Genomic DNA, 21973 nt, shown 5'->3' with positions numbered 1-21973 from the left:
AATCCTTTTGCTGGGCAATCTTAGTAACACTGGAATGATGTTGAGTATAAAATTACAGTAAACCACTATGTCGGCTACTCATACGTTATTCTGACCTATTTATATATTTTTTTTTACCATTTTTTTTAACATTTATTTATTTATTTTTGAGAGATAGAGACAGAGCACGTGCAGGGGACAGGTAGAGAGAGAGGGAGACCCAGAATCCGAAGCAGGCTCTAGGCTCTGAGGGGTCAGCACAGAGCCTGACACGGGGCTCGAACTCACGAACCGCCAGATCATGACCTGAGCCGAAGTCGGACGTTGAACCGACTGAGCCACTCAGGCACCCCTATGTTATTTAAATTAAGTAAACTCTGTGCCCAGTGTGGGGCTGGAACTCACAACCCCAAGATCAAGAGTCACATGCTCCACCAACTGAGCCAGCCAGGCGCCCCTATTCTGTCCAGTATTAATTAAACAAACATTACCCTTAACTATTATAAAACAGGTGTTCCTGCTTATCATGTATATGAATTACGTGTATGTACTTGTGTAATTTTTAAAGCCAGTTAGTCTTGAATGACTAAGACATATTCCTCAGCCTGAGCCTTTCCCTTCCAGTGTATTTAAGTATGTTTTAGGTGAGCCATAACTTGGGCTTATATTCATAGTTCTGGGTAGCAGACAACAGCTCTTTTTTATTTCTGTATTTGAACTTGCTTTCGGATCATTTTAAACAGCTAAGTTATATACTCACCTGAAGTTTGGTTTTAACCTACTATTTTATATTGGTGAGATTATTATTTTCTGTAAAAGTTTTATTTTCTGAGAGTTGTCAGATCATACTTCGACCATTCTTTGATTTTTTTTTTTGCCTGTAGTAGAGTCCTACATTTATTTCCTCTCTGTGGACAAAGAAAGCCATTTAACGATTCTCAATTCTCTTTAGGAAAAGATGTATCCTGGGAGCTGCGGAAATAATAGATTCAGAGATTTCTAGGACAGTTTCCATGATTCGTGACTTAAAACGTATAAGAATAATTACTAATATGTAAGGCTGCCTGTATCTGTTTGACTTTACCATTTCAGTATGTGATTCTGTTAGAATTGCAAATGCATTTGAGGGTTCCATCCATAATTCTCTATATTTAATGTGAAATTACTTCAACTTCATGTACAATCATCCCCAGTGCTTACTTTCGCATAATTACCTGTTATTCATGTAACTTAGAGGCTAACAAGATTAACTGTGATGACCGTCTTTTTCCTCCGTATCCTTAGCATCCTGATCTTCCGTGATGCAGAGTGATGTTAAAGGGGGCATCTCATTCCTGGTCACACCCCAAAGCCCAGGCACACACAGGGAGAGAGCAGAAATTCTGTATTCTAGACAGATATGACCTGAGAGATAAGTACGTTTGTGAAGTCATTCATGGATATTGGTTTTCTTTTATTCAGGGACATCCCAGAAACCCCCGCAGCTAGTGAGTGGATTCCAGTACTCTTAGCAATGTGATAAACCGCCTTTCGTGAGTGAATTGTGTTTTCCACTTTGAAGGTCTCAAGGTCTTTTTTTTCTTTTTTTCTTGGTGATTTTGGAAACACTTACTTTGATTTGGTGATCGCTGGGATGTTGGAATAAAATTGTTGTTGACGGAGCCGGGTCTAGATCCCAGTTGGGCCTTAATTCTTTTCAAATGAGGGCATAGACTCCCCAGTCCATAGGGGCTGTTCTTGCCCCATGACTCTGTGCTTTTGCTTAATATAATCTGTCATATTTTGGTTGACTTTTTGAAGGTCACGGCAGACCTTCGGGAAAATCCCCTATGTAAGACTTGGCCAAACCGGAGATTTTAGGGTTGGGATGGAGATGATCATAAAGCCTTCAAAGATGAAATTGTACGCTGAGTTATATCAGGTGAATAGGTATTCTCGGCACAGAATAATAAAGACCCAGGGCATTCCAGACGCAGGGAACCTCACTGTAAAGTTAAGGATCCCTGAAAGAGTGTGGTGGGAAAGAAAGGGAGTAATCTGAGTTTATTAGAATTCAGGGAGTATTGTACAGGATAAGGTTGGAGAAAGGAAGTTGGGCCCAAATTTTCAGCCTTTGGGCCACCACCTCCTAGTTATATACATATCCTGTATTTGTATGCTTTTTGAGTATCACAGACACAGCGAGAGTTGGGAAATAGAAAGACTTCAGGGAAATTTTTCTAACCTTGTAGAAAGCTGCGGTTTGCTATCTTAATCGTTCTAAGAATGTGGAAGCAAAGAAAGGGTTGAGGTTAGTTGGCTATCCTCACCTCCTTTCGTTATCCGGTCCAGCATTCACTTCCTAGACGCTTTCCTTGATGGGGTTGTTTTTTTTTTTGTTGTTGTTGTTGTTTTTAACAGTAACCTATTTGTTTTCCTAATTAATAGGCATTTATTTCCCTTTTTAGTTTATCGCTCCTCTTCATGAAGTAGCCTAATACTCCAGTCCGCCGTTTTATTTAGGCTGTCATCCTACGTGTCTTTTGAGCTCTGTGTTGGTAGGTGGATTTTCCATGATCTTCTGTGGAGTCCGAGTGCACAGTGTTTTGCTAGGTGTAGAGACGATCGCCGTGGCCACATTTCCTAATAAAAGGAAATCCTTGTAAGAGTGAAGATCTAAAACTGAGGGGAAAAAAAAAATCCCCCTCCCCCAAAATCCCCCCTCTAGAATAAGGGGTGTTACCTTACTCTTGCGCCCGTCTTTTCAGAGCCTGTGTTTATGGGAGCACTTTTGTGTGCCCTGCATTCCAGGGCAGGGCACACCACCTCTTATTCCCTCCAGTTTCACCATTAATTACTAATGCCAGCGCTGTGAAGGTCTCACACTGGAGAGTAATCTCCAGCTTAGATTCTTTCTCTTTTTTTTAAGTTTTTATTTTAATTCCGGTACAGAATAATTAATTAACATCTAGTGTTAGAATAGTTTCAGGTGTACAGCAGAGTAATTCAGCACCTCTATACAGCGCCCAGCGCTCGTCTCAAGTTCACTCCTTAATCCCCATCACCTACTTAATCCCCCCACCCACCTCTCCTCTGGTAACCGTCAGTGTGTTCTCTATCAGAGTTCGTTTCTTGATTTCTCCCTCTTAAAGATTTTTTTCCCTTGTTTATTTGTTTTGTTGCTTAAATTCCACATATGAAGTGAAATCATACAGTATTTGTCTTTCTCTGACTGATTTTGCTTAGCATTGTACTTTCTAGCCCCATCCGTGTTGTTGCAAATTGCAAGATTTCATTCCTTTTTATGGCTGAATAATGTTCTCATACACACACACACACACACACACACACACACACACACACACACCAATCTTTTTCCATTCATTAGTCGATGCACACTTGGGCTGCTGCCATAGTTTGGCCATTGTAGATAACGCTGCTATAAATGTAAGGGTGTGTGTATCCCTTTGAATTAGTGTTCTTGTATTCTTTGGATGAATAAATACCCAGTAATGCAATTGCTGGATAATAGGGTGGTTCTATTTTTAAGTTTTTAAGGAACCTCCATACTGTTTTCCAGAGTGACTGCACCAGTTTGCATTCCCACCAACAGTGCACCAGCGTTGGCCACATCCACACCGACACCTGTTGTTTCCTGTGTTGTTGATTTTAGCCACTCTGACAGGTGTGAGGTGATACCTCACTGTAGTTTTGATTTGCATTTCCCTGACGATGAGTGATGTTGAACATCTTTTCGTGTGTCTGTCGGCCATCTGGATGTCTTCTCTGGAAAACTCTCTGTTCACGTCTTCTGCTTATCTTTTAATTGGATTATTAACATTTTTGGGGTGTTGAGTTTTAGAAGTTCTTTATATATTTTGGACACTAACCCTTTATAGGATATGTCATTTTCAGATATCTTCTCCCAGTCTGTACGTTGCCTTTTAGTTTTGTTGATTGTCCCTCTGCTGGGGACAGAAGCATTTTATTTTGATATAGTCGCAATGGTTTATTTTTGCTTTTGTTTCCCTTGACTCAGGAGACATATCTAGAAAGAAGTTGCTTCGGCTGGTGTTAAAGAAGTTACCGCCTGTGTTCTGTTCTAGGATTTTTATGGTTTCAGTTCTCACAGTTAGATCTTTAATCCATTTTGAATTGGTTTTTGTGTACGGTATAAGGCAGTGGCCCAGTTTCATTCTCGCACGTTGCTGTCCTATTCTTCCAACACTGTTTGTTGACAAGACTCTTTCCCATTGGATATTCTTTCCTGCTTTGTCGAAGATTAATTGGCCATATAATTGTGGATTCATTTCTGGGCTTTCTTTTCTGTTCATTGATCTATGTGTCTATTTTTGTGCCAGTGCCATACTGTTCTGATAACTACAGCTTTGAAATATAACTTGAAGTCTGAAGTTGTGATGCCTCCAGCTTTGCTTTTCTTTCTCAAGGTTGTTTTGGCTACTCAGGGTCTTTTGTGGTTCCATACAAACTTTAGAATTGTTTGTTCTCTAGGCATCTGGGTGGCTCAGTCGGTTGAGCATCCGACTTTGGCTCAGGTCATGATCTCACGGTTCATGAGTTCGAGCCTGCTCCAGATTCTGTCTGTCTTTCTGTCTGTCTGTCTGTCTCTCTCTTTCTTTCTGCCCCTCTCCTGCTCGTGCTGTCTCTTTATCTCTCAAAAATAAATAAATGTAAAAAAAAAAAAAAAAGAATTGTTTGTTCTCTGTGAAGAATGCTGGTGGCATTTTGGCAGGGATTGCATTGAATATGTAGATTGCTCTGGGTAGTGTAGACCTTTTAACAATATTCGTGTTTCCGAACCATGAGCATGGAATGTCTTTCCATTTGTTTGTGTCTTCTTCAGTTTCTTTCATCAGTGTTTTGTAGTTTGCAGAGTACAGGTCTTTCAGCACTCTGGTTAGGTTTATTCCTAGGGATCTTATTATTTTTGGTGTAATTGTAAATAGGACTGTTTTCTTAATTTCTCTTTCTGCCGCTTCATTATTAATGTATAGAAATGCAACAGGTTTCTGCACATTGATTTTGTATTCTGCGACTTTCCTGAATTCGTTGATCAGTTCTAGCAGTGTTTTGAAAGAGCAGCTTAGATTCTTGTCACATTATTCTGAGAGTTTCCACAGGTAAGTGGTGGGCAGTGTCTTCAAATGATGGCTCTTCTTTCACAGGGGCATCTGTTTAACAGCTGAACTCTGCTGAGGAGAGTAAATGATTTCCAACTCGTACGATTTCCTCCCGTTGTGCTTCTCATATTACTGTTTCTTTCTTTCTTTTCATGTTACTGTTTCTGATGAGCATATTTTCCAGTTGGGTGCTCTGAACTTTCTTTTTTTATCCTATTTTATGCATGTGTGTTACGCTTTGTTTGTGATTTGGTGTGTGTGTGTGTCTTTCGTTACATCTTTATAGCTAAGGAAGTTTGTAAAAAAATGAATTAGTCTAGACATTATAACATCTCTAGGCATAGAAGTCTCTTGAAATGAGTGTCCTTCATGTTCTATTGACTTGACTCCCTTTAACAATAAGAAGAGATTCACCCATTCACTTACTCACCTTTTTAAAGTTATTTTTTTAATTACAAAAATTTTTTTTAACGTTTATTTATTATTGAGAGACAGAGCACAAGCAGGGGAGGGGCAGTGAGAGGGGGAAACACAGAATCCGAAGCAGGCTCCAGGCTCCAAGCTGTCAGCACAGCACCCGATGCGGGGCTGGAACCCACAAACCTCGAGATCACAACCCGAGCTGAAGTCGGATGCCTAACCAACTGAGCCACCCAGCGGCCCCAACTTTTTAAAAGTCTTGATGAGCTTCTGTTAGTATTCTAGTGCTATGGATACAAAAATTTCCAACTCCTTCTCGCCTAGAAGTCATCTTTGTAGTCGTTAGCCCTAAATTCCTTTTACTCCTAGGATATTTCATTATACTACGGAATACATGTGTTATGTATACATATCTATACATACATGTGGTATGTGATAATATTTGTTTTGGTGAAATTTGAGATGTATTAGGAAAAGAGTGCATTTAATTGTGGGCAAGGCTATAAAATAGGTTAAAAAAAGATTTTCTAAGGATATGAGTAATAATCATGATGATAGAGTAACCACAAATCGACCAGAGCCGTTAGTCATTTCTGTTAACTCATGTCTGGGATGTTAGAAGACAACAATCTGAAATGAAATGGTCATTGATTGGGAAAATAAACTGTTCCTTATAAGTGCCTGGCTGAAGATTTTTCACTGTTTCACTGTAAATAACCATTCAAACACATTTTGTCCATAAGTTAATCGTTTTGCTTTAATGTAAATAAAGTAGTTGTTATAGTGTGGAAGTCATACCTGTAAGATGTGAAACAATTTTGAGTGAGGCAACTTTTCGCTAAAAGAGCCATTCATGCTAAAATGTTTATTGAGTACTTTTAGTCTTTGTGAACAAGGTGTTATTTGCTGGAAATTGAAACATTTCTCCCTCAAAAGCAATGATACTTTATCCTTTTTTGGGAAAATACATCTACATATTTGAATAGAATGCCTTACGTACCTTCAGGAGGATCCCACCATTATGGATGTTACCTTTTCTACCCAGTAGAAACAGACATGTGAGCACAAACTATCATATGTTAGGTGATTCCACTGTGAGAGGTATAAGGGATTGTGGGAACATAATTTAGGGCAATTAATTTTCCCTAGGCGTACATGATAGAGAATGGAAATGGAAGGAGAAGTGAGTTGGGCAGGAATCCAAGTTATGAATGGAGTTGATATTTTGTGCCAAAATAATGGACTGAAAATAAAAAACAATAACAAAACCAAATGCTGGTAAGGGTGTAAAGAAACCAGATCATTCGGGGCGCCTGGGTGGCTCAGTCAGTTAAGCGTCCGACTTCGGCTCAGGTCACGATCTCGCGGTCCGTGAGTTCGAGCCCCGCGTCGGGCTCTGGGCTGATGGCTCGGAGCCTGGAGCCTGCTTCCGATTCTGTGTCTCCCTCTCTCTCTGACCCTCCCCCGTTCATGCTCTGTCTCTCCCTGCCTCAAAAATAAATAAAACGTTAAAAAAAAAAAAAAAAAAAAAGAAACCAGATCATTCATCCATTGATGATGGGAATATAAGATAATATAGCCACTCTGGAAAAGTTTATAAAACTAAATGTGCATTAGATGTAATACCAAAAACACAAGTAAGAAAATTTTAAAAATAGATAAATTGAACTTTTTCAAAAGTAAAAACTTCGGTTCTTCAAAGGACACCATTAAGAAAGAGAAAAGAGAACCCTCCATAACAGGAGAAACTATTTGCAGATCATGTATCTAATAAGGGACTTGTATCCAGAATATAAAAAGTAATCTTGGGGCGCCTGGGTGGCTCAGTCGGTTAAGCCTCCGACTTCGGCTCAGGTCATGATCTCGCGGTTTGTGGGTTCGAGCCCCACGTTGAGCTCTATGCTGACAGCTCAGAGCCTGGAACCTGCTTTGAATTCTGTGTCTCCCTCTCTCTCTGCCCCTCCCCTGCTCGTACTCTCTGTTTCTCTCTCTCTCTCTCTCTCTCTCTCTCTCTCTCTCTCTCTCAATAATGAATAAACATTAAAAAAAATTTTTTTAAAGCAATCTTACAACTCAACAATAAAAAGACAAATAACCCAATTTTTAAATAGGCAAGGGATTTGAATAGATTTTTCTCCAAAGAAGAGATGTGAAAAGCCAATAGCACATAAAAAGATGCTCAGAATCATTAGCCGTTAGTAGAAGTTAAAAATAAATGTTAAAAATATTTAATTTAGTGACTCATACGAAAATAATAAGAAATTTATTTTTAGTGAGAAGAGTGGCATTTTTTATAGTTTTGCAGATTTTTACTATCTGATTTCATAGAAACTAGCAGGATTTTCATATGTATTTCTGCATTCCATCTGTTGCAGGATGTCGTTTGGGTTGAAATATAAGAAGAAACTCCTGCTCTTGTACAGATGCATAGTTAGAAAAGGGAGGAGTATTTTAATACTGTTTTCAGATCATTGTGGGGGATTATTATTTTTTGATACTATATCAGAATTCAACAGGTGATCATTTCTTGAAAGATGAATTGCAATATGGAATCTGACACCATGTCAGTGGAACCTTTATATTCTGTAACATTAAAATTCATTGATCTGTATTGCACTTTTTTTTAAGTTTATTTGTTTTGAGAGCGATAGAGACAACACAAGAAGGGGAGAGAGAGAATCCCAAGCAGCCTCCGTGCCGTCAGCCCATGAGTGGGGCTCAAACTCATGAACCTGTGAGATCACGACCTGAGCTGAAGCCAAGACTTGGGTGCTTAACCGACTGAGCCACCCAAGCTCCCCAACAAGGATACTGTTAATTGAAATTGGCTTTTTAAATTTTTGTATGGATTCATTTTTACTATGAGTATGAGGCAGTGAAGCGTACAGTGCTGTTGGTATAGTTTGGTGCCACGACCTCGATTCATGCAAAGGCCTGGCAGTTTTACGTTGCTCTTTGACTATGTGTAAATTTCAAGAATGATAAAAGGCGAATAATGCCTTGGTATTACTATGAAAATAGCTTTACCTTGCAGAGTTGCTGAAAGAGTCTCATGGATCCTTGCTTCCCTGAGGCAAAGAGCTAGTTAAAAATGGGGCACCTGGGGGGCTCAGTCAGAAGCATCCAACTCTTGATCTCCTCTCAGGTCATGTCCTCATGGTCTGTGAGATCGAGGCCCAAGTTGGGCTCTGTGCTGACAGCGCGGAGCCTGGTTGGGATTCTCTCTCCCTCTCTCTCTGCCCCTTCCCTGCTCACTTGCGCACTCTCCCTCTCAAAATAAATGAACATTAAAAAAAAAAAAAAAACTAGTTAAAAATCTATTGTATTATCAGTAGCTAATTTATTTATACTATAAACCATTTTGGATACCTGCTATTTGAAAGACTGTAATAGATCCTGGTGATTTGGCAATGAACAAACCAGATGAAAATACCAGCTATTGGAAAGCTGACTTATAAAGGATAAAGACAAACAGTAAGTGTTAGGGAGAAAAGTAAAGCAAAGAAAGGAAAGGACATGAGTGTGTTTGGTGGGCATGTGTCTGTGCAGTTTAACTAGGGCAGCCAAGAAAGGCCTCGCTGAGAAGGTGACATTTGAGTGAAGATTTGAAGGAGGGGAAGGTGCATGCCATGCACATATTTTAGGAAAGGACGTTCTGGGGTCACAGCAACAACATGCTTGATATACGTGAGCAGGAACAGAGTAAGCAGCGGAAAGAACCATAGAAGATGATGTCAGAGAATTAAGTAGCTGGGTCAAACATATACAGCCTTAAAGGCCATCGAGGTTATTTTAATTTCACTTGGAGATTAGAAGTCATCAGAACATTTTGATGTACATTTCAATAGGATCACTGAGGTCGCTGTAATGAGAATAGACTTGGAGGAAAGAGCGAAAGCAGACAGATCATCTGGGAGGCTTTTGCAATTATACAGACAGTAGACAATAATGGCTTGGACTGACGGTTCGATCCTGGATGTATTTGGAAAGCAGAATCGACAGGCTTCACTGATAGATTGGATATGGAGTACGAGAAGATCTACAGGACCTTTGGCCTGAGCACTGGAGAAGAACGGCTTTGCCACAGAGATGGGAAATGCTGTGGGAGAGCACGTTTGAGAGGCATATCGGGAGCCCAGTTCTGGATATCTTACCTTGGAAAGGTCCAAGGTCCAAGTGAGTGTTTTGAGTAGGCAGTTGGATATAGGAGTCAAAGCCAAGGGAGTGAGATGGGCTAGGAATACAAATTTGGGCTACAATGGGCTACAGTCATCAGCATGTAGATAATATTTAAGTCCCTGAGAGCAAATGACATTACCAAGGAGTGAATACAGGTAGATGGGAGGAGCTAAATGTGGGATTCACTCTTGGGACTAAGAAAAGGGGCATATTTCGTGTGGACGGGAAGAACAATGGAGGAGTCCATGATCATTCTGGGTTTCTATTTGGACAACTAACTAGAAATTGATGACATTAATTAAAATAGGAAACCCAGGAGGAAGATGAATTGTAGTTTAAGGACCTATAGAATATACCAGTGGAAGTGTTTGGTAAGCATTTGTAAATATGGGCTTCTTAAGTTCAAGAGATTTAAGCCAAACATACATTTCAAGTTACGGGACTAGAAGAAAACGCCAAGAAAAGAAAAAAGATTTGCCTCTGAGAAACCCCAATATTTAATGTGTGATGGGGCTGGAAGAGAAGGCAGCAGAAAGGGGGGGGGGTGGGGACACGAAGGGAAATGAGCACAATGAAGGCTAAGAGTTGGAGGAGAAGTTGAAAGCGTCAGGTGCTGCAGGGAGCAAGTAGGGGGAGGACTGGCAAAAGCAAAGGGTTTGACCATTAGAATGTAATATTTATAAGGACAGTTTCATTGAGAATGATGGTGACAGAGCCACTTTGCATTACTTTAGGGATCAAATGGGAGTCTGATGTATGACTCCATCTGTTTACCTAATATGAGTCCATGATTAATCTAATTAAAATTAACGTTTGGGGGGAAATGCTAGGTCAGATACTAACCAGCCGTCTCAAATATGTCAGAAATGGAATCCCAGCCCTGTGCCGGTGATTGTTCTTGGTTGCGAACAACAGAAATTTACTGTAACTTAAGTGAAAGCAGAAATTGCTTACATTACAGAAAAGGAATTTAATGGAGGGCTGTTTGTTCACAGACGCCATGCGAATGCTGGAGACCTCAGCCCAGAACAGGGGTGGGAACCGAACGCAGCTAAGGACACAGCCAAACTCAAGAAGCTGGGTTAGAACAGCTCGTCACTGGCCACCCCCACGGCCACCAGCACTGCCGCCAGTGGCATGCTCCCATCGCGAGGACTCTAAGTCTCAGTCCTTATTTGCTAATAATGCCCAAGACTTTGAATTTTAAGGGCAAAATCTGATTGGCCGAGCTTAGGTCCCACGTCTGTGTCCTAGTGGCCAGAGAGCTGGGAGAGAAATTATGTCTCCCCCTCAGGCTTCTGCGGTTTTTCCCTCACAAAACCCCACCAACAGACAAGATATTCAAATGCTGGGTAGCCAAAACCAAAAGCCAGTACTGTAAAAACTAAGTACAAAATCTTAAAGGTTTAGGGAAACTAATTTGAAAGTCACATCACCACAATGAAAGCGGTTTAGTAGCCTTAGGAATGTACTCCATGGCTTACTTTACTGGTAATAAATATCAAGAGTATCAAATTAGAAACTTGGCTTTGATCTCTCCCGCCTTGTGCCTTATAGCATACAGGCCCTTAAATGTCCTCCTCTCTCCCCACATCTTCTCGGGGCCCCTGTAACCCCCGTTGGGGTTTAGGATGGAAGCCTGGTCAAACCAAGGAAGCAAGCGGAGGCGATACTACCGCACCTCCTGGTAGGAGCACATTTCTGGGAGCGAGACGGGTCTCAGCTTGTCCTGGGTGGGTATTAGGAAGAGCCGTGACCCGGGGCGGGGGAGGAAGTGGGGCAGAGAAGATTACAGTCAGAAGAGCAAACTGAGTTGAGGCGGGAGAAAGTGGTTTTGGGCCACAACAGACCCAAAGGGCCCGAGTGGCTGGGCCAGGCCGGGGATTGGGAGGGGCCGGAGACATGGCATGTGACGGAGAGCAGCAAAGACAGGCATGTGTCGCACAGACGGTGGCTGCCCAAATCCTTCCCAAACTAGGCCCGCGAGAGCTCTTTTTGGTTGGATTTTTGTTTTGTTTTGCTGGGGTTGGTTTTGGCTTTGGGACTAGGGTTTAATTCTATTTTTCAAGGTGCTTCTCTGCCAGAAGTCCACTGGGAGGTCTCCACGGAGGAAGAGACCATGTGTAATTTAAATAACACTGGGCTTTTTTTTTGCTTGCCCCTTTTTAAGACTGATTTTGACGCAGCGACAAATCTACAAGAAATCCAATTCCCAAACCTCATAAACGTGATAAGTAACGTAAGGCCTTTAATGACATCTCGTGAAGATACCTTAAAGAGAATTATTAAATAAAACAGCAGCAGTGTCCCCTTGCCCCTCCCTCCCCACCCCTCAAACACACACCATAGAGTCACTGCCCCTTCTCTCCCCTGTCACCCAAAGGCAGCAACCCAGGCTAGCCCTCTCTTTCCATCTCTTTTCCACTCTTCCAACTTCCAGGCACTTCTTCCCTGCTAATAACTCATACCTTTTTAAAACCAACTTAACTTTTTTCAGCTCTCCTCTCCATCTGTAACCTCGCCCCTACCACACATGCAGTCCAGCAGTACTTAAAAAAAAAATCGAGTAGAAGCTTTGAATATCTGGGCTTCAGTTATTTTTCCCCTGTCATCTTTTTTTTTTTTTTTTAAGGTGTATTTATTTACTTAGAGAGAGAGAGAGAGAAAATGAGAATGAGCTGGGGAGAGGGAGAGAGAGAGAATCCCAAGCAGACTCCACGCTCAGCAAAGCCTGACTCAGGGCTCGATCCCACAACTGTGAGGTCATGAGCTAAGCTGGAATCAAGAGTCAGACACTCAAATGACTGAGCCACCCAGGTGTCCCCCCCCCCTCCCCCGTTACCTTTTAAATTAAACAAACTTAAACGTGAGGGAATCTTCTTTTCTTGGTCGAATTTATAGAGAATATCTCTGACAGTTGGCGGTAACATTTGTGAAAAGGAATAGTGGAGATCATGGTGGAAAAGAGGCCAGGTCGGAGGGACTGAAGTATAAAGAGCTTCCATTTCTAGGCTCAGAGTTTGGATCAGTAGTGAGTGCCTGTCACTGTCAGTTTCTTTTATTGAGCGGTGGGACAGTGGCTCTCAGCCATGAGGTCGGATGGAAGAAATGCGGACAACAGTGTCTACATCCATGTCCGTGGTCATCCTACCCAGTACATGTCATCAAGGACTGCCCTGACCTCAAATTTTTTGGTCCGTTTTAAAAAAATTATCAGATACTTATACGTTGCCTGGGTGGCTCAGTCAGTTAAGTGTCCAACTCTTGATTTCGGCTCAGGTCAGGATCTCACGGTTTGTGAGTTCGAGCCCCGCATTGGGCTCTGTGCTGGCAGCGTGGAGCCTGCTTGGGATTCTCTCTCTCTCTCCTTCTCTCTCTCTGCCCCTCCCCTGTTCTCTCTCTCTCTCTCTCTCTCTCTCTCAAGATAAATAAACATTTAAAAAATTACTGAATACTTACAATAGTGCTTTTCCCTTGCCAGTTACTATTCCAAGCGCTTTCACTTTTTTTGTTATTTTATTTTATATTTGAGAGAGCGACTAGGAGCAGGGGAGTGACAGAGAGAGATGGAGCTGAAGCTCTGTCAGCACAGAGCCTGATGCGGGGGCTCGAACTCAGGAGCAGTGAGATCGTGCCCTGAGCCGAAGTCGGACACTTAACCGACTGAGCCGCCCAAGCACCCCTCCCAAGTGCTCTAAAGTATTATCTTGTTTAAGCTTTATACACAACCTGTGCAGTATGTCTTGCTGTTGTCCTCGTTTTACTGATGAGAAAACTGTGGCACGGAGAGATCAAGGAATTTGCCGTAGGTCCCCCAGCTAGAGATGGGAGTGGTGGAGGCAGGATTCAGACCCAGGCGGTCTTGCCCCAGAGTCCGCGCTCCTAACCTCTGTCGACACCATGCTGGCCAGTGCTTGTGAAAGCAGTGTCATCCAGCTGTCTGCATCAGAATCGCCAGGGATACCTGCACCATTTCGGCCCACCTCAGACTCCCTTTAGGGGGTGGGGACCCTGGTGCCTACATGATGAAGTCCGGTGTGATCCTGAGACGTATCCTTTGTTAAGAACTTCTGCTTCAGAAGGACCCACTACTGTCAGTATGTTCACTTCCGATCTTGGCTTCCTGTGGCCAGAAGATTAAATGCTTTCTGAAGGGTACCTAATCATTACAGAACTTAACATTAATACTGTAAGACCTTAGTTTGCCTTTGGAGCCATCCCTACCTGAAATGTAGTTGAAATCCTTTCTTAAACAACACTGGACCAGACACTGAAAACAGTTTTCATTCCTTTTCCACAAATGCATTATATGTCAGAAATTCACTTTAAAAACTGAATGGGGGCGGGGGTGTGCCTGGGTCGCTCAGTCGGTTAAGCGTCTGACTTCGGCTCAGGTCATGATCTCGGTGTCCATGGGTTTGAGCCCCACGTCGGGCTCTGTGCTGACAGCTCGGAGCCTGGAACCTGCTTTGTCCTGGGTCTCCTTTTGTCTCTGCCCCTCCCCCACTCACTCTCTGTCTTTCTCTCAAAAATAAATATTAAGAACGGAATGGAAACTGAGAACTTGATGCTCTGTTTGTGATGAGAATGCAGAGAAATGTGCTAGGTTCTGGAAAGTACACCCTTGGTGAGACGAAGGGAGAACTCATCTGAACTCCTGTGGAACAAGTGTGTGAAATAGCACCCCCACCTTCCTTAGCAAGGCTGCAGCTGGAAACTCAGCTTCCCCTGTGGGCCAGTCGTTCAGTTAATAACCCAGGATCTCAAGAGAAAATTTGTCCACGGAAGTAGAAAAATCAGATGATTGCAGATTGTAGTTAAATCTTTAAGAGCTTTAAAAGAAACTTTACAGGGCTTTTTTCCCCCCTCCACTTGGTGGTTTGCCTTGTCCAGACCAATGTTTTCCTAAAAGGTACTTTAGGAAGATTTCGTAGTCCTTCCTGTTTCTTTGTGTGAAACCCAGATCGAAGTTCCTTGGGAAGGAAGAGCAAGGTCTTTAGTGGAGACTGGAGGACTATCCAGACACAGAATCATGTGGGAGAGAGAACTTTAGGAACATAAAGTAAAGCAGGACGCCCCTCTCCTCCTTCCCTCTAGAAAGTGGTGGCATCATTGATAGGAAGATCCTATTCAGCTAGAATGGTGTCTCCCTTCCCTTGCTGCTGGGATAGTCCACACACACACACACACACACACACACACGCACGCACACACACACCATTTGAGACCACTGTTACACAAGTTTACATCATTCTTGTAGTTCCTGCCTAGAACTTTAAAACATTATTTTTGGGGGGAGGAGGGAAAAGTAAAAAAATATTTTTGTCTCAACCCGACATTCCCCCCATTTTGTACAATGCAAAGTAAAATAATTTTCTTAGATATTGGAGTCGAACTTTTCCTTTGAGGTGTTTCCTTGTAATGTCTCTTCTCAGAGAACTCATTGGCTCAGTTCACTGTAGCCTCCCCCCCCCCCCCCCCCCCCCCCGCCCCCTTGGTAGCGTATCTGTAGGAGGCGATTTAATCTTTTACAAGTTCACTTCCTACCAGCAGTCCTGAGTAAAGTGGATTTTCTGAAATGAAACATCTTGTAAACATTACGTCCGACAAACTCCTAATGGTTAAACTCTCCATGCATTTAGTGTTTGACCTTTCTCCTTAAGACAATTTTTTGGATGGCCACACTGTTGGCACTCAACAAATGATGATTAATGACAAGTTTGAGGGGTCCTAATTCATTTCCCTAAATCACACACTGTCCAGCTTTTGAAAAAGCTCTGTATTAAGGCTGACAAAGTTTTGAACTTGATTAGCTTGAGTTATGAAATGGAGTAATATGAAATACAGGGTCAAAGACTTGCTGGCCTGATTCCTGTTCAGAGCATATAACCAGCATTTTGTCTAAGAGCTTTCTCTAGGGAAAACAACCCTGACCTGATTTAGAAACACTTTCCCTGTAAACTCTTATTAACAGAAGAATGATTTGGAAACATTCTTTTATCCTTGGGTAAGTATTTACAAGGAAGCATTTTGACCAAGAAACTAAATTAACTCTACTTTTATTTTTTTAAGTGTTTGTATATTTTGAGAGACATTGAGAGAGCACTTGAGCCAGGGAAGGGCAGAGAGAGAGGAAGAGAGAGAGAATCCCAAGCAGAGCTTGGGCGGTGCCTGACTCGGGGCTCAGAACTCAAGAATTTTGAGATCATGACTTGAGCCAAAATCAGGAGCCAAGAGTTGGACATTCAACCGACTGAGCCATCCAGGTTCCCCCAAATTAACTCTACTTTTAAAAAAGAGGCATATCGGGGCACGTGACTGGTTCAGTCAATAGAGCATGCAACTCTTGATCTTGGGGTCATGAGTTCGAGCCCCACGTTAGGTCTAAAGTTTAATTAAAAAATTATTTTTTTTTTAAAGAGGCATATACAGCAACTATTAGGTTGACTTTATGAAATTACTGATGCTCGGCCCACCCACAAAAAAGACGGTTTTGTTGTATGGTACAACCTTACACTTTTTTGTGTGAGTAAAAGGGGAGGTCTCAGTGCGTTCAGCAGGTTCGGGGGCTCCTGCAGAATTTGATATGAGAACCACATCTTAAAATGAGTTTGTATCTATTAGGATGTCAAGCTGATTTTTCCTTTGGTGACCTTGGCAGCATTTATCGGATTTGAATGTAGTGTCAAAGTTTTCCTCTTGTCAAGTGTAAACCTTGGCTCACTCTTGAGCCATCTGTTGTGCACTCATAGTTTTGATTTATCTTTCTTCTGGCCGACATGCATACGAATGGTGCTAATACAAGCTTAACATTTCCTTTTATTGGTCTGTAATTATATTGCATACATTAGTGGCACAAATATTGCCTTCATATTAGCTATTTATATTAACCATTTCTAGTTTGGGGGTGAGTAATGTACTTTGCTTGTTTTTACGATAACGGGAAGCCCTACATCCTAGACATTTTAATAGACTTTTAAAATGATTACATTCTACTTAGTTTTACTACCTCTATTTTTTTTGGTTGTTGCTGTTGTTGTTACTTTTTTTTTTCCCCCCCAGGACATGTCACTGTATGTGTCTGTATATATTTTTTTAAATGTTTATTTATTTTTGAGACAGACAGAACATGAACAGGGGAGGGTCAGCGAGAGAGGGAGACACAGAATCCGAAGCAGGCTCCAGGCTCCGAGCTGTCAGCACAGAGCCTGACACGGGGCTCGAATCCACGAACCACGAGATCGTGACCTGAGCCGAAGTCGGACGCTTAACCGACTGAGCCACCCAGGTGCCCCATGTGTCTGTATATTTTAATGATTTCAAATTTCTTACCTTTGCTTTTTAATTGTTTTAATATATGGACACATCTGATTTCCAGTCAACAGTCAATACAGCTCTTAGAAAACAACACACATTCAGAATGTTTGACTTGGGTAAATTGCTTTGAAAGGCCTGCTTCGGCCCTCCTGTTTCCAAGCTTTGATATGCTTGTCTCTTTGGTAACTTGAAGGAGACTTGGTGAGGTGAGCCAGGGAGAGTGATAGTGGAAAACAAAAGCTCCCCAGGGGAGGAACATAGATTAGAAAAAATTTAATACGAAGCTATTTTTGAAATGAGGATGGATGCTGTTGTTAGTTTTGATCTGGTTTTAACTGTTTATATTGGAAAACCAAGCCCATCTCTGGAATCCAGTGGACACAGACCAAACATAAAATGTTAAGGGGCCGTTGTTGTCAGCATGAGCCTGACATGCAAAATTTGACTAATTGAGGCCCATGTTGATCCAAGGAAAAGATGGTCAGTGTCATGGTGCAGCCCCTTGCTGATGGTTTCTCTCATCCCCAGGAAACATCGTTGGATATTAAATACATTTCCTTTCTATCAAGGAGAAGGGGCTCCAACCTTAGGTCAGAGTTTCCTAATACAAGAGAAGCTGTCTTACCTCATACAACAGAGACTAGTGGATGATCTGTGAGCTAACAAAATTGGTTAAAGCAGGAGATTGTTCAAATGTATATTTTACGTTGGTTTCATTGAATTATATAAATGTGGACTTGTTTGCCAAGTTCTGATGTAGGGCCAACACTTTTTCTTTTCTGATCCACGAGAGCCCCATATCACCTTTCTTGTATAAACTGCACTCAGTGCATCAACCATAATTTCCAGGGTCAGTTACAATTCCTTTAAGTTAGAATAAGAACTTAAAGGTACTTTTGAAGCAATCTGAATGCAGACTGGTATGTTTTTTTTTTTTCCCAGTCTTTTATGGTTGTCTTACAGTGAGTGGATTTTTTAAGCTGTTTACTTTTATTAAATCTTGTTCTCCTTTTCACACCTTTTTAAAAATCAATTTCTGTATTTTTTTAAATTACACTAACAAACACAATTTAAAAAAAATTGTAATGTTCATTTATTTTTGAGAGAGAGACAGAGTGTGAGTGGGGGAGGAGCAGAGAGAGAGGGAGACACAGAACTCAAAGCAGGCTCCAGGCTCTGAGCTGTCAGCACAGAGCCCGATGCGGGGCTTGAACTCACGAACCGCGTGATCACGACTCGAGCCGAAGTCGGACGCTTACCGACTGAGCCACCCAGGCGCCCCTACACTAACAAATACAATTAGCAAAAGTAGTTGTGGAAAAAAAAACACAGCTAGTTATGAATGTTCAGTTGTACCATGGGCATCAGCCAGTATGTTTTAGAAAGGAGTAAGGTCATTTAATCTCGGCTGTCAGTTTAAATTGAGGTCAATTTTGACTCTGCACAGACATGTAGAATCAACGTTTGAGAACACTTAGTACTACGACCTTAATTTTATTGTGAATTACCATTGTAACCTTCAGCAGAGCAAATGTGGTTCTGTTCTTTTGGTAAGTTAGTCTCCAATGCTTTAGCCCTCTTAAAAAGAGAAGAAACATAACTTTGGATGCTGCCTTATGCACTAATATTTTGGTTTTCTTCTAACAAAGTGCTTGGAAAAGGGAACCGGGAGAATTGTCATGAAAATAGCATATTTTCTCATGCACAATATTGCGTAACATCGGAAAACTGATGCTTTATTCTCACAGTCAAATGTTTTGGTGTTTTCCCACCAGCGTTTCTCTGACTTCTTCTGGGAATAAAAATAACAATGTGTTGAGGATAATATCTGTCCACAAAGTTTCCTCCCCAAAGATGCCCCGTGGTAGCTCAGTCCTTGTAGAAGCTTTTCAGGAGTGTGGTTGAAGATATCCTAAAATTAGTAACAGTGCCAAAATAAAGTTCTTTTGTTCCTGAAAATGTCATTGATAAAATTAATGATATGCTAATTAAAAAAGAGTGGGATGAACACAGCTGGGGAGAAAAAAGTGATTCAGAATCACTGTTGTGTCAAGGGCATTTAATTTGAGGAAGAGAAAGTAAATGTGAAATGAAATAACAACACTCTCCCAGACGTGTGTGTGTCTACATTATTTTTTAATATAAGCACCGTTGGGATTTGTACTATACCAGCTTTGATTCCCTGTGGGACACAAAAACTTGAACTTGATAGATGCCCTCCCCCATTTGCAAACTTTAATAATTAGAGGTAAGGCTGGTGAACTGTAATAACTGTTACGCATTCAAGATGTGATTCTTCTTTTTCATAAATAATAATGTGTTTTTTGGCCTCCTCCTGCAAAAGTAACTACTTTGAAATTTAATGAAGAAAGAAAGCGGGAGACATTATGTTCAGAAGATCACGTTTAAAAACAATGTTTAGTATGGCATCTAGATTTGAGCCGGAAACTCAGATTTAAGTCTGAGCCTGACCTTAACCCATGGCCAGTGGAATCTGAGCGTGTTTATTTTTATAGTCGCTTTAATTTGGGGCTTGCGAGTTTGTTGGTTTGTTTTCTCATTCGATTTTGGGGGCCCTGAAGTAGTGTTTTAATTATAGGAATTATCGTATTTATAATTTCCATGGCATGAAGATCTGCAAAGTTTTTTTTTCTTGGCTATATTATGTTATCTTACCCAGAAATGTGTGATCTTTGTGTCTAACAATGCACTTAAAAAAAAAAAAAAAAAAGAAAAAAATCCCCCATGCTGCCACTGCCGTGTTGGAATCCAGCAGAACAGCTTCACTCATCTTTACCCTGCTTTAAAAAAAAAAACCAAATAACTGTTCTCACAGAAATGTTGCCTTGAGTTCAACAAAGTACAAGCAGTTACTGGAAACGTGTTCTGGACAGCTCTGTTCATGTGTGTTCATTTCAATTTGATTTTTGCATTCTAGATTTTTTTTTTCCCCTTAGCTTTGCTGATCATTTCATTTCATAATCACACTGACCCTTGAACCAAGTTGCACCGAATTTTTGTCACCCTCCGCTCTGTTCAGTCCTGCTTGTAGTCTTACGTCACCCGAACGAGTGATGAAGCAAGGGGGCAGAGGAGCAGGAGAAGGAAATGAGGGTTGAGTAGCAGGGTCGGCTCTGTGCTCCCTGAAGTGGAAACATTAATGTACGTTGTTGTCTTTTCTCTTTTTTCCTTTTGCTGTGACAATTCCTGTTTTTGCTAGGAAAAAGGAGTTATCGATGTTCAAACAATAGTTAATATTAGAGTCCTCCGTCATTTATAGTCTACTTCAGGATACCTGCGGAGGTGCATCCCTCTTTCAAAACACACACACCCCCTCTTGTTTGAAGCCAGACTCCTCTTGGCGTATTCGTACTTTGAGTATTTGTGTGGTTGGAAACCAGAAACTTCAGATGCCACGGGTCACTTATAGATGATCAGAAGTTGGCAGTATAATATTTGGAACTTTAAAATTGTGCTACACGTGCATCTATAATTTTCTTTTACTCTTCCACTGGACTGAATACTTTTTAAGGGCAAAAACTATACATCTTCTTTGGTACATACCTGTTACTTACCCGAAGAAGTCTAATACTTGGTTGTTTCAAAGGGAAAAGGGGAGGCTAAGCAGGCAAGACTCCAGGCTCTAGCCTTAACACCAATCAGAATCTCTATCTTATGTGTTGGTAGTTTTGGATTGGGACTTGTGGGGCGGGGGGGTGGGGGGGTGGTGGAAATGTCCCTCTTCTTTAAAAAAAAAAAAAAGGGAAGATGATTCTATTGAGTAGATTAATTTCAGGATCTTGTGATTCTACCTCGTCTAGCTCCCTCATTTTACTAGAATTAAAATCCTTCTGTTCTGGGCGTCTGGGTGGCTCAGTTGGTTGAGTGTCCGACTCTTGATTTCGGCTCATGTTATGATCCCAGGGCCATGGGATTGAGCCCTGCCTCAGGCTCCACACTTAGCGAGGATTCTCTCTCTCTCTCTCTCTCTCTCTCTCTCTCTCTCTCTCTCCCTCTCCCTCTCCCTCTCCCTCTCCCTCTCTGCCTCTGCCTCTCCCTCTCCCTCTCCCTCTCCCTCTCCCTCTCCCTCTCTCCCTCTCTCCCTCTCTCCCTCTCTCCCTCTCCCTCTCCCTCTCCGTCTTCCCTCTTTCCCTCTTCCCTCTTCCCTCTCCCTCTCCCCATCTCCCCTGCTCAAGCTGTCTCTCTTTCTCTCTGAAATAAAATGAAAAATTAAAAAAATCCCTCCATTCTGACTCCTTGACCAATCCTCTGTGTGGTACAGCACAGCATGTATGTTATTAGAATGTGTGAGTATTCCAAGACTACTACATAGCACCTGGTAATGATAGACACTCCGTAAATGTTTGTTGCATTGTGAGTAAATGAATCATAAGATGATTTGTAGTTAATTACCTCTCTGCCAAGTTAAAAAAGGTCATTTTTTATGATCCCAATGAAACGTTGGCATGTTAGAAACTCTTGATTTTGGCCTGTTATAGGACTAAGCCAGTTGTTACAACAGATTGTTTTTTGTTATTCTTAGGATCACCTGCTGTTACCAGCTACCACCCATAACAAGACCACAAGACCAAAGATGTCAATTGTATTACCAGCAATAAACATAAATGGTAAGTTGAAGTTTTGGTTTAATAACAACATGAGATTGCTTTACTTAACCAATATTCTCTGGATTAACTAAAAGACATTTAAAATGTTTGGTTGGTCATATCCCTGCATTAATTTTGAAACATTTTCCACTGTTTTTACAAAATACTAGTTTTAAATTCCTATACTCTTTCTGAAAATAACTCTTTTAAAAAGTAAAAGGTTTCATTTAGAGTTACTTTTAAAATTACTGTAGTTTTAAGAGAAAAAAATTCAGGGGCGCCTGGGTGGCGCAGTCGGTTGAGTGTCCGACTTCAGCCAGGTCACGATCTCGCGGTCCGTGAGTTCGAGCC

General features: G+C 41.5%; 1 protein-coding gene across 4 annotated transcripts in view; it reads left to right on the top strand.

Moving 5' to 3' along the window:
• Positions 1 to 21973, top strand: part of ATF6 (activating transcription factor 6) — a 198685-nt gene that overhangs the window by 124520 nt on the left and 52192 nt on the right. For all 4 annotated transcript variants that reach the window (XM_049635268.1, XM_049635270.1, XM_049635267.1 and 1 more), the window contains exon 15: positions 21559 to 21643. In XM_049635268.1, coding sequence (XP_049491225.1) covers positions 21559 to 21643 — 85 coding nt within the window. The remainder of the gene's footprint in view (positions 1 to 21558; positions 21644 to 21973) is intronic.

The sequence above is a fragment of the Panthera uncia genome, chromosome F1 (genome assembly GCF_023721935.1).
Source record: "Panthera uncia isolate 11264 chromosome F1, Puncia_PCG_1.0, whole genome shotgun sequence".
Taxonomy (NCBI): domain Eukaryota; kingdom Metazoa; phylum Chordata; class Mammalia; order Carnivora; family Felidae; genus Panthera; species Panthera uncia.
This window is presented reverse-complemented; position numbering and strand designations above follow the sequence as displayed.